Below are 13728 nucleotides of genomic sequence, written 5' to 3'. Positions count from 1 at the left end.
CAGTCAGTGAAACATACAGGGTGATTTGGTTTTCTTCCTTTTGACTTAATATAAAATGTGACTAAGGGAGGTGGTGGCGGTGTCTAAACTAAAACAGGATGCACTTATAGAGGTAAATGGCGTCACAGTTTGTGTTCTTTGCTTAAAAAATATACTCTATAAAAATGGCACATTTTAAAAGACAGATATCAAGACAGTTCAAAAACAGTGGATATATCCACAATACTGGTCATAAAAGTCCAAAACCAAGTGGAAATGGAGTGGTACAACAAAGAATTTGAAAACATAAAACAGACTAGCAAGTACTAGATAACTTCACTAACACCCAAGCCACTTGATGCCCTTTCCATACATTCATTATAGAAACATTAAACATCAATACAATTACAGTCAGAAAAAACATGCATCCCCTCTTCAGGCATCTGAGCTTGCTCAGCATGGCCATCAGTGGAACTGGATACGATCAGATACTGGCCAACACACTAATTTTGGGAGATGGGAGTGTTGCAGAACCTTTAGTCAGGAGGTAGAAGAGTGGTGTCTCAAACTGCTAGCTTAATAGTTTACACAGTTCATTTCAAATGCTGCTGCAGTCTGCTTTACAAAAAAAAAAAAAAAAAAAAAAAGAGAGTACACACATTTCACAAAGAAATTACTATTTTCTCCCAAAGTGACACAGAAGACAAGAAACCTGCACAAACTTCGTGTGGCTGTTCCTACTAATCTAAAACTCAGTGCAAGAACTCATTTGCAGGTCAGGTCTGCAATATCTTACATTATAAAATGAGATAACCCAGTCAAAATTAAAGAGCCATAAAGCCCTTTTGGAGATATCCACGGATTAAGTAAAGTCACTACTTGACAGTCTAAAAGCAGATTCCAAAATAAAATGACATATGTCCCAAGTGGTGTAAATCAGCTGTTCACATCACTAGACACAAGACAAAGATATTTAAAGTCATAATTAAAAAACTGTCTTCAGTATATAACTTTTCTTTTTAGCAGTACGGAACTTCATTAAGACAAATACTGATTTCAGAGACACTGTTGTTAGAAGTCTATACTGACATGTAGTCAATGAAAAAAAGTCCATTAGCAGTCCAAGTCAATCAAATATGCGTAAACTTCACTTTTTAATACTTTGTTCTAATGTGTCATCAGCACAACTATCATGAGCTCTTGTATACGAGTCAAAGTCTACTGTCACATCCTGAATGACTCGTTCATTTGCATTTTCAAAACTGTTCTTCCCATGTAGTTGTTTAAGGTGCTTCCTTAAAACAGGCTTATGTGCAAAAACCATATCACAGTAGTTGCACCTATGGGGCTTGTCACCACTATGAAGGTTTAGATGATCTTGCAGAGAACACTTCTGAGAAAATGTTTTTCCACATATCTTGCACTGAAATGGTTTTATCCCTGCGTGTACCCTCATATGGCGATGCAAATTTCCTTTCTGTGTGAAAGTTTTCCCACATAACAGGCACATGAAAAGCTTGTGCATTTTTAAGTGATTTGCATAATTTTCTAGATGCCTAAACACTCTTGTACACTTTGGGCACTGATGATGCCACTGAAGTCCTTTATCACTTCCTCTGTTACTACTTGCCAACATTTCTTTACCAAGTAAAATGGAATTATCCTCACTGGTGCTTGCCAAATCATAGACATGACTATGACTTCCTTCAAGTTCACTCACACGATTCTCCACTGTGGAGTTAATTAAAGAGTGCTGTGGCTCAGGTGAGTGTATATTGGTTTGTTCCGAAGAAATAAAGCGACTTGGATGTTTACGGTTTTCAACATTTGGCATTTCATCGACAGACTCGACTTTAAAAATATGGAGGTCATTGTCCTCAACATCCATAATGTCTTCTGTTGAAAGAATACATGGTGATCTACGTTTCAAAATCTCTTGTTCTTTTGCCTGGTCCTGTTTTGACTCTGCAGAACCTCTTTTGTCTGTATGTTGACTTGCATCTTCTACTAAACGCTTGGGCTTTATGAATTTTGACAATGCCTGTGTACATTTTTCCACAATGTGACCCATCTGGAGAAAGCTTGCAGCTGTCAAATAGTTAACAAGCTCCATTTCAGGAAACTCCAAAAAACCAGTGTAGCAGGACAACAACAACTGTTTACCAACCTCTGAACTTTGCAAGATAGAAATCTTAACCTCACTTGACTCGTTGAGTAAAAATTGATCCCGCAGGAATGGAGAACCAGCAGCAAAGACTATCTTGTGTCCTGGCACTTCCACATCATCTATATGAATGACAGCATCACAGAACTTGTTATCTTCTCGGAGTTTATTCATTTTTTCTAACATGGAATCTCCATAACTTTCAAACTTGAAATGAAGGATGTCTGCATTCTGATCCATTCTGACAGACCTAGAGGCAAAACTGTAAAGAAACCACAAATGTGACCATTGCTTCACAGGACAGCATACTGGTTTCATTAAGCAAAGGTACTGCTGCCATACACTATTTGAACTGACAAAAACACGCTGAAGCAAACACTGTAGTCATTCAGTTCTAATTAACAAATCTAATAAAACCTGTGAACACTCCTTCTGACTACTCATTCATTTTTTCCAGAAAGACAATAATTAAACTGAGAAACCAATTAAAAAAGTGTCACACTAGATCTTGAGCAAAGAGGGCTAAGTCTAGTCAGGTGGGGGAAATGAACATGTAGTAGCAGTAACAGAATTGGAAAGCAATTTAAAAAAAATATATATATATATATCTATACACACACATATATATATATATATATATATATATATATACACACACACATATATATATATATATATATATATATATATATATATATATATATATATATATATATATATACACACACACATATATAATATATATATATATATATATATATATATATACACACACATATATAATATATATATATATATATATATATATATATATATATATATATATATATATATATATATATACATATATACACACACATATATAATATATATATATATGTATATATTTTTTTTTAAGCAGGAATATGCATATTAGAATAACAGTTTTATCCACTGCAGTTTATTATACGATAAGTGTTTAGTTGTAAACCACATAACTTTCTTAGGCAACAGGTTTATTATACGATAAGTGTTTAGTTGTAAACCATTCAGATAACTTTCTTAGGATAACAGATTTTGAAGAACCTTAAGTTCAAAATTAACACCAAAGAAAAAGAAAAATTCATACTTGTAGAAAACTGGTACTCTTCTCTCTCAACTATAACAGTATGCTGCTTTAGTGTCTCACAAAGCAGAAGAAAAATGCAAACAGTAGCCATCTACACTACTACCAGAAGTGGGTGTAGGAAAGGGTCATTCAAACAGCCTTCCTCCATCACAGACGCTAACAAAAGGGTACCTTTACTGGAATGGACCTAACTGTAAAAAACAAACACATAAAAAGGGGATAATATGGAAGTAGCCACTAAAATGCAATAAATGGTATCATGACGTGTATACAGCTCCAAGAACATCCACAAAATACAAAAAATAATCAAAAGAACTCTTTTTTTTTCTGTACAAGTCAACCATATCAGGTTTCAAGACACACAACTTATGTAATGTAGTAGAAAGAGTTCCATCACTGTTACCTGAAAAACAGATTTCCAAACTCATATTCCTGGGTCCTCTCCCTCTCATTACTGTGGCCCAGATGGAAGATTCATCCCTCCCTCCCTCTTTTACACACACACACACACACACACACACACACACACACACACACACACACACACACTAAAAGCACAACTAACTTATACTGTCTTGCAATCGCAGCCGGTGAACTGATGACCAAAACAGCTGCTTCACAAACATAACTTAAGTCTGCTTTACAAAGGACGACTTGAGAGGTAGCCACATCCCTATGGAAAAGGACTCAAGTTTCAAGGGCAAAGGCTTATTAAACTTTTTTTATAATCAAATTTAAGAGAGATCAGTCAACAAATTAACCACAGTAATCTTAGACACCTTACCACCCAGTTTTCCTACAGCTATTTACAACTGAATAATTTTTTCTGAACTATTTTGATCTACTCACACAGAACCAGAGTTGCCTATGAGTAGATACGCAGTTCATCAATAATCTTCTTCAATTAAAATGGTTACGAAAAAGAATTGAAATGTTTACTGACTGATTCAATTTAGACTTAGAACTACCTCTGCCAAGAAAGGAGGTAGTGCAGTTGTGTAAAATCTTACCAAAAAAGTACATGTCGTCCTCTTCACTGTTGCAGTATTCTTTACAATAGGGATCCACCACTAAGGATAGCCAGATGTCTCGCCAGTATACTAAAGTCTTTAGGTTGTAATAGGGATACCGTATGTCACACGTATTCGCACAGCGTAGGGCAAAAAGAGGATGTACGGACATACCAACCTCAGAAAGTACAGTTGTGTACACTTACCATAAATATAGATGTTAGAGTGTATTCACTGTTGCAGTCATTACATTTGGGTAATCTGCTGGCAGGTTGCCCTCAGTCGGCCTGATTAACAAAGTCTTGGGTCCTGCGTCGGTTGCTGTCCCTTCTTCCATGACGTCAGGTCGTCAGGGGTATAAAACATGCAGCCGACGTCATTACATCAGTTTTTCTTGCTCCAGATGTCAGATGCCCCCCAAATGAGGAACAAAATATATAAATAATTTAAAACACAAAAATATACCTCCAAACAAAAGCAAATACACCAAAAAGGCTTTTAAGTGTAGTAAAAGAAAGTAGAGGCATAGTAAGAGAAAAAAACAGGGGGCTGGAGAGAGGGTAACCAGCTCTGCAACACTGAATACACTCGAACATCTACATTTATGGTAAGTGTACACAACTGTACTATGTTCTTCGTGTTTCACTGTTGCAGTCATTACATTTGGGTAGATTCCCAAAGCTATGGTTGGGAGGATGGATTTATACAGCACTAGGACCGGCTATAAGACCCTGCAAAACAGCAGTGGCAAAGCCAGCTCTGGATTTAGAGAAAATTGGTGAATGATAATGTTTGGTGAAAGTAAGAACTGAACTCCAGGTAGCAGCTTCTAGAATATCCCTGGTAGGAACACCTCTGAGAAAGGTTGTCGAAGTAGATGCAGCCCTGGTGGAATGGGATCTGATCCCCTGGGGGATAGGTTTTCCATGGTGCTTATAGCAGAAATTAATACAATGGCTTATCCATTTGGAAGTGGTTTGCTTTGGAATAGCCTTTCTCTCTGCCCCTGCCGGCAAATGCTACCAGCAGTTGTTCAGATGTTCTTTGAAATTTAGTCCTGTCCAAGTAAAATCTAAGTTGTCTGTGTACATCCAATGAATGCAGAATCCGCTCCCCTTTGCTCTGTGGATTAGGAAAGAAAGATGGCAAATGAATGGACTGATTAAGAGTCACACTGGATACCACCTTGGGCATGAAGGATGGGTTGGTCCTCAGTGACACCCTGTCCGCATGAAAGATGATGAAAAGCTCCACTGCCATAAGGGCCTGTAATTCAGAAATCCTTCTAGCCGAGGTGATTGCTAAAAGGAAGGCTGTTTTCCAGGAAAGAAATTTTAAGTCTGCAGTAGCAGCTGGCTCGAAAGGAGGGATAGTGAGTTTCTCCAATACAAAGTTAAGGTCCCAGGCAGGGGTTGGAGCTCTCCTGGGTGGCCTCAAGTTTTTGGCCCCTCTGAGATACTGCTTTAGCAGAGGATGAGAGAAGGGGGGGGGGTCTGTGTTGTAATGAGCTGAAATGGCTGAGGCATGGATTTTTATGGAAGAAAAGGACAGGCCCTTGTGAAGCATCTCAGTTAAGTATTGCAAAATCTGAGGTAAATTGGGCACTGCTGTGCTTATCCCTTGAGATTGGTTCCAGGCACAGAATTTTTTCCATTTGTCAGCATAAGATTTTCTAGTACTAGGTCTTCCCGCCTCCAAAATGACATCCATCACAGGTTTGCTGTGGGATGCTAAGGGGGAATTTAAGTGATTAGCCAAGCTGCAAAATTCAATGTTTGGAGCTGAGGGTGCAGAATTTGGTTGTTCTGCTGAGACAGTAAAGGCAGGTGCCACGGAGAAATTTGTGACTGACTGCGTAGGAGTGGGTACCAGTGTTGACGAGGCCAGTCTGGAGCAATCAAAATCATTTTTGGTTTCTCCCGTTTGACTTTTAGTAGAATTTTGGAGAGCAGAGGCAGAGGGGGAAAGGCATAGAGTGATAAGTTTTCCCAGCTGAAGGACAGAGCATCCACTTTCCAGGCTTTTTTGTGAGAAGTTCTTGTGCAAAATTTGTCCAACTGGTAGTACTGGGGTGAGGCAAAAATATCTATGTCTGGGCTCCCCCATTTGCGTGTCAACATGTTGAAAATCCGTGGTTCCAGTTTCCATTCGTGTGGGTCCATGAGATTTCCGCTTAGTTCGTCTGCCAAAATATTCAGCTTTCCTGGCAGGAATTGAGCTTGTAGTTGTACTTGACAGCTCAAGACTGTGTTCCACAATGCCATGGCTAGTCTGCAGAGGGGGTAGGATGTGTACCCCCCTGCTTGTTTATGTACCACTTAACTGTGGTGGTGTCTGTCTTTACCATTAGTTGTCCTGGATAAAGGTAGTCCTTGAAGGCTGTCAGTGCATTCTTTACAGCTAGCATTTATTTTTGATTGATATGAAGGTGCATTAGATTTGGACTCCATTTGCCCTGAATGCACTTCCCTGCCAGATGAGCCCCCCATGCATAGTCTGATGCATCTGTAGTTAGGGTTTGGGTGGCAGGGGGTAGAGTGAATGACAGTCCCTTGTTCTGGTGACATGTCGCTGCCCACCAAAGAAACTCCTGTTGTAGGCAGGGAATGAGAGGAATCACTGTTTCCAGACTGTGACAATGTTGACTCCACAAACCTTTTAGGTAACATTGAAGTTTCCTCATATGCAGTCTTGCATATGGAATTAGTAGACTGCAGGATGCCATGAACCCCAAAGCCTGCAGAATTTGTCTTGCAGATAACTGGGTTTTTGTTGCCATCTGTTTGAAGTATGTTGTCAGTTGCCTTTGTTTGTCTGGCGTAAGGTAAGCCATCTGGGCAGTTGTATTCAAGCTTGCACCCAGGAATGTAATTATTTGGAGGGTATCAGTTGTGATTTCTTTTAGTTTATTGTGTACCGTAGGCATGTTAGAAGCCTTTTTCCAAATGCCAGATGTTGAAGAAGAATGTCCTTGTTCTCTGCTCGAATGAGACAGTTGTCCAGGTAAGGATAAATTTGTATGCTTCTTTGTCTGCAAAATGCAATTACTGGTGCCAGGCACTTTGTAAAGCCCCTGGGTGCAGTAGATAAGCCAAAGGGCAGTGCAGAGAATTGGTAATGCAAAAAAACTGCCCTGAAGTGGAGTATCTTCTGCACGATTCCCTTATTGGGATATGCAGGTATGCCTCTTTTAAGTCTAGAGTCACTAACCAAGCGTTTCTGCCCAGCATAGGCAGTAGCTGTTGTAAAGTCAGCATTTTGAATTTTGGAATGTCCAGGAACGTGTTCAAAATCAATAAGTCCAGTATTGGACACCAGGCATTGTCTTTTCTGGGTACAAAGAACAGTCTTGAATAAAAACCTTGTCCTTTTTCCTGTTCTGGTACTGGTGGAATAGCCACCATATCCATAAGGGACATAACTTGTTTCTGAGCCTCTGCCCATTGATTTTGTGGCAGATCTGGCCAACCGTTTGGAATTGGCAAAGTATGGAAATGAAATCTGTACTTCTGGGATACTATGTTTAATACCCACTTGTCCTGAGTAATTAACTTCCAATTTTGAGCATGAAGTGCTAATTTTCCCCCCAAGGGGGCTGCCAAAATATAAGTGCTTGGTGGAGGTAGAGGGAAGTCATTGAGACTGCTTACTGTAGGGTTGTGCTTTGTTTCCTCCAGATTTGGAGGTGGAGGGACCCCATTGCTTTGACCTGTAAGAACCCTGTGATTGGTTATCTACAGCCTTTTGAGCACCTGGATTTGCCTTGAGAGGCTCTGCTGGACACAGGAAAGGACCAAATTTTAGTAGGCCAATGCCTACTGAACCTGGGTGGCTGCACTTGTAAGAAATATTTTACTGTTTGCATAGATTTAGCTTTGTCTTCCATTTTCTTTAAAACCTCTTCTGCCTTATTACCAAACAGAGCATCATGCTGTAAAGGGGCATCCAACAATTTAGCTTTAACATGATCAGGCAGATTTTGCTCCTTGAGCCAGGCATGCCTTCTAATCACAGATCCAGTAACTGTGGCCCTGCAAGAGGCCTCCAAGGAATCAAAACCACATTGCAAAGTATGCTTTCCAACCTGTTCTGCTGCATGCAATAATTCCTGTAATTCTTTATTTTCCACACAATCAGAAATCAACGTAATTTTCTGTTTCAATAAGCCCATAACATGCTGTTGATATTTAAGCATATGAAATTGGTAGTTTAAGGCCCCAATTGCCAAGGTTGCAGACGTATAAACCTTCTTTCCCCATCTATCCAGCACCCTGGAATCTCTATCAGAGGGGGTAGGATTTTTGGCTGTAGAGGCCTTTACACCTTTGGGACCCTGTGAGATAGTCTCAGGATCAGCAGTAGGATTTTTGAATAGAAATTTGTGGGAGTCAGGAACCTTGTAATATCTGTCTGGCTTACTAAGAGCCGGAGGTAGGGAATCAGGAGCCATGCTTGATTCCGAAAACACATCAACAATGTCTAATACAGGAGGTATAGCCAAAGGCCTATGCTGAGGAAGAAGGAAATCCCTAAGCCTCTTTTTTGATTCAGAGAAATCCTGACTCTCTCAATAAAAATGTTCCCTTAAAGTATGCAAGGTTTCTCCAAAAGAATAATCCTCAGGAGGAGATGCAGATGGGATTGATTCTTCTGCATCTGAATCCTCATAGGGTGGAATAGATAATTCCTGATCAGAAGAGGAATCAGAAGAAATGGGAACCTGATCAGAAGAGGAATCAGAAGAAATGGGAACCTGATCTGAAGATTCATAATCAGTGTCTTGCCTAGGTCTCTTAGCAGGGGGGGGGGGGTAGGAACCCCTTATCAAGGTAATTAAGTCCTCAGTCATTTTGATAATCTGTTTTTTAGGCATAGGGGCCTAAGCACGTGGCTCATGCATCAGTTTTTTAGACTTAGAAGATGTTTTTGATCTTGTTTTTGAAGCTGGCGTCGGTTTTATATAAAAATGTTGAGGCCTGAAAACACCCTCAGAAGCCGGTGCCTGCTCAGCGGCTCCGGACCCATCCAAGGGAGAGACATGCGTGGTTTCAATACTCTGAGAATCTTGCGGCATACCGGATAGAGGCATGCGACTCAAAAGTAGCGGGTAGCAGGGGCTGCAAAAGCACCTCACTGAGTACCGGCGAACCGGTGACTGGCTTAGGAGAAGCTTTGTCATAGGTTTCGCACCTCGACGGTCTGTCTTTTTCTTTGCGTTTTTTGTGAACTCCAGTAGTCGGATTGCTAACAGACGACATTTTAGGGAAATTAAATCTGGATCCAAAATATTCTGAAGCAAAAATATACCGATGCTTAATAGTGCAGTGGTTAAATCTAGCTCAAAACCGACAGCCAGGCACGTTGTGATCAGGGCCTAGGCAAGGAATACAGTACAAATGGAAATCCTTATGAGTTATTTGCTTCCCATGAGTAATGCAATTATTAACTTTTACTGACATCGGTATGGAGCAAGAAAAAGTTTCCCCAATGGGGTACTTAGCTTTAGTTGAAGACTTGGGTTCTGAAACTCGAATGCGAAAATTTCAGGAGTCGGCCGACCGGCACTTGCGAACTGCTTCTGCTTTGGGCACAACACGGCAAGAAAGACAAAATAAAATTGCGTCGGCTGCATGTTTTATATCCCCGACGACCTGGCGTCATGGAAGAGGAGACAGCAACCGACGCAGGACCCAAGACTTTGTTATTCAGGCCGACTGAGGGCAACCTGCCAGTAATGACTACAACAGTGAAACACGAAGAACATCAGAAAAAGGTGGGCAAATGAACAGAATGATTAAGAGACAACTCATTAACCTCTTCAGGCATAAAAGAAGGATCAATATGAAGGGACACCCTTGTCTTTATGAAAAAACAAAAAAGGTGGAACAGCCACAATAGCTTGAACTCAAATACCTGTCTGGCTGACGTAAGGGACAAAAGAACAGTCTTCCAAAAACAATACTGTAAAGAAGCTGAAGCTGCAGGCTCAACAGGGGTCAGAGTCTATTTTTCCACGACAAAATTAAGGTCCCAGGAAGGAAGAATAGGCTTCCTGGGAGGCCTAATGTGAGGGATGCCTTTAAGAAATTGTTTGACCTTGAATCTAGAAGCCAAAGGGGGGAGTCAAAGGTGGACAAGCAGAAATAGTTCACAAGCGGGCTTTTTTTTTATATAAAGTATGCCAACCCAGTATTGAGTAATTCATGCAAATAAAAGAGAACCAAAGGAATTTCCACAGTTAAGTGCATTTGGGTTACGAGAAAGACACCAGACATAAAATCTCTTCTATTTGGACAAATAAGATTTTCTGGTAGTGGGCTTCCTGGCCTCCTGCAGGACCTGAAGCACATCCTCAGGTAAAACGGTGCCTAAAAGGGATCAAAACCATAGCACCCACAATATCCGCTGAAGTGTGGAGAAGTGGTGATGGATGACAGACCCCTTGTCTTGTGTCAGTAGGTCTACCCTGTGTTGTAACTTGTGATGACTGCACAGGAAGGAACCAATGTTGTCTGGGCCAAAAGAGAGTCGCCAAAAAGATTTTGGGAGAATCCAGTTCTATCGTGAACATGACCCTCGGTATGAGAGGAAGGGGACGGAAGGCATAAAGAAACGTCCTTTTCCAAGAAAAAGAGAGGGCATCCATCTTCCAGCTCAGAAGAAATAGGACTCTAGTGCAAAAGAAAGGAAGTGGTTTGTTCAGAGGGGAGGCAAAAAGATCACCTTAAGGAGTATCCCACTGGTGGACAATATCCAGAAACACATCTCTGTAAAGCACCCACTCAGAAGTTTGTGTTATGAACCTGCTCAGAGAATCCGCCAAAATGTTCTGATCTGTGGGAATGCAAACTGTCTGAAGAGTCACCTGATACTTGACAGCTAGATTCTAAACCTGAAGAGCTAGTCTGCACAGGAGATGAGATGTTGCCCCCCCCCAGCTTGTTGATATACTGCATCACTGTGGTATTATCTGTGAGGACTCTGAGATGGCCTGGAAGGAAAAGAGAATGAAAAGTCTGAAGAGGCAGGAGAAGCGCTCTCTTCTCTTTGATACTGATGTGGTCCTTCTTTTGTTGAAAAGACCAAAGGCCCTGCACTTTCAGAGGACCAAAGGAACCCCCCCCATCCAACATCAGAGGCACTTATAAAAAGAGTTCTCGACAGGGGACTGGAGGTTGAAAAGGAAGCCCTGGGTTGAGGGGCAACTAATGAATCCACCACTGAAGTTCCAGCTTGAGACATGGGAGAACAACTGGAAAATTCAAAGGATGACAGTGTTGCAGTCATACTGACTATAGGAAACACTGGAGTTCTCTCATATGAAGCTTAGCCAGAGAAAAAAGGAATAGTGGAAGCCATGTATCCCAGAGCCCAAAAAAGTACAGTTGTGTACCTACCATAAATGTAGATGTTAGAGTGTATTTACTGTTGCAGTCATTACTCTTGGGTTATCCTGCTGGCGGGCTACCCTCGGTCGGCCAAAATTCCAGTGTCTAGGTCCGGCGTTGGTTGCTGTCGCATCTTCCCTGACGTCAGTGCGCCAGGGGTATAAAAGATGCAGCCGACACCATTTTCTTCAGTTTTTCTTGCCCCAGATGTCAGGTGCCCCCAAACTGGTAGGCTGAAAAAATATGCCAATAAAAATACATGCACAAAAATAACATTTCCTTTGTCTACAAGCAAATACACCAAATAGGTTGTATAGGATAGAGAAATGCAGAAAAGTCCCAGCAAAGAGAAGGGGGATGGTGGGTGGGTAACCCGGACTGCAACAGTGAATACACTCGAACATCTACATTTATGGTAGGTACACAACTGTACTATGTTCATCGTGTTTCACTGTTGCAGTCATTACTCTTGGGTTGAATCCCAAAGCTGAGGATGGGCGGCTGGGCTATAAAGGATTAGGAGAGGCTATGAGGCCTTGCAGAACTGCTGTGGCAAAGCCTGCTCTGGACTTACAGTAAAGAGGCAAGTGGTAGTGCTTTGTGAAAGTGTGCACTGAACTCCAAGTTGCAGCCTCTAAGATATCTTTGGTTGGTACTCCTCAGAGTAAGGCTGCTGAAGTGGCTGCTGCTCTGGTGGAATGAGGCCTAATGCCCTTAGGCACTGATTTGCCATGTTGAAAATAGCAGAAACGGATGCAATGGCCTATCCATTTAGAAATAGTCTGTTTTGAGATAGCCTTTCCTTGTGATCCTGCAGCACATGACACTAAAAGTTGCTCAGTTTTTCTGAAAGCTTTAGTTCTGTCCAAGTAGAAACGTAACTGCCTGTGTATGTCCAAAGAATGCATATTTTTTTCACCCTTGTTCTGTGGATTTGGATAAAAGGTAGGCAAGTGAATGGTTTGGTTGAGGGCCACACTGGATACCACCTTAGGCATGAATGTAGGGTTTGTCCTCAGAGAAACCCTGTCTGGATGAAAAATGATAAATGGTTCCACAGCCATGAGTGCTTGTAACTCAGACTCGTCTTGCAGAGTTTATTGCCAGGAGTAGAGCTGTTTTCCAGGATAAAAATTTTATATCTGTTGTTGAAGCTGGCTCGAAAGGAGGCAGTGCGAGTTTTTCCAATACATAATTTAGGTCCCAGGCCGGAATTGGTGCTCTCCTTGGAGGCCTAATGTTTTTGGCCCCTCTGAGGTACTGCCTTATTAAAGGATGAGAAAAGATAGGTAGTTCCGTATTGTAATGGGCTGAAATGGCACAGGCATGATTCTTACTGTAATGGGTTGAAATGGCACAGGCATGAATCTTAATTTATGAGAAAGAAAGGCCTTTGTTCAGCATCTCAGTTAGGTATTGTAAAATCTGAGGTATATTTGGTACACACGTGTCAATGCCTTGTTCCTGGTTCCAAGCACAGAGTCTCTTCCATTTTTCTGCATAAGATTTTCTGGTACTGGGCCTCCTGGCCTCCAAGATAACATCCATAACAGCTTTTGAAAGAGGAGTGTTCTGAATGGTTACATTATCCGCCATGCTGCCAGATTTAAGGTCCTGAGTTGGCTGTGCAGGATCTCATTGTTTTGTTGGGTCAGCAAGTGAGGAGTCTGAGGCAATATCCATGCTGGACCTTGAGACAAGCTCTTTAGGACTGGGTACTAGTGCTGGCGTGGCCAGTCTGGTGCAATGCAATCAGTATCATTTTTGGCTTCTCTTGTCTGACCTTTAGGAGTACCCTGGGAAGGAGAGGCAGTGGAGGAAAGGCATATACTGTTAGATTTTTCCAGCTGAAGGATAGGGTGTCCACTTTCCATGCTTGCTTGTGATAAATCCTTGTGCAGAATCTCTGCAATTGGCAGTTGTGGGGAGAGGCAAATATATCTATGTCTGGGCATCCCCATTTCCTTATTATCATGCTGAAGACTTGTGGATCCAGTTTCCATTTGTGGGGATCCGTGAGGTTTCTGCTTAGGTCGTCTGCCAGAGTATTTGTTTTTCCTGGCAGGAATTGTGCATACA

The 13728-nt window shown here is 41.4% G+C and overlaps 2 protein-coding genes across 2 annotated transcripts in view; both read right to left on the bottom strand.

Moving 5' to 3' along the window:
- Nucleotides 1-13728, bottom strand: part of ZBTB26 (zinc finger and BTB domain containing 26) — a 175544-nt gene that overhangs the window by 273 nt on the left and 161543 nt on the right. The window contains exon 2 of the mRNA XM_044058710.1: nt 1-2405. This exon is cut by the window's left edge and continues 273 nt beyond it. Coding sequence (XP_043914645.1) covers nt 1127-2383 — 1257 coding nt within the window. The 5' untranslated portion in view covers nt 2384-2405 and the 3' untranslated portion in view covers nt 1-1126. The remainder of the gene's footprint in view (nt 2406-13728) is intronic.
- The window catches only part of ZBTB6 (zinc finger and BTB domain containing 6), a 323982-nt gene that overhangs the window by 148725 nt on the left and 161529 nt on the right, over nt 1-13728 (bottom strand). The window lies entirely within an intron of this gene.

The sequence above is a fragment of the Protopterus annectens genome, chromosome 16.part0, assembly GCF_019279795.1.
Source record: "Protopterus annectens isolate FY-2018-M chromosome 16.part0, PAN1.0, whole genome shotgun sequence".
Taxonomy (NCBI): domain Eukaryota; kingdom Metazoa; phylum Chordata; order Ceratodontiformes; family Protopteridae; genus Protopterus; species Protopterus annectens.
The sequence above is the reverse complement of the archived record's forward strand: the minus strand, read 5'-3'. Positions and strand labels throughout refer to the sequence as shown.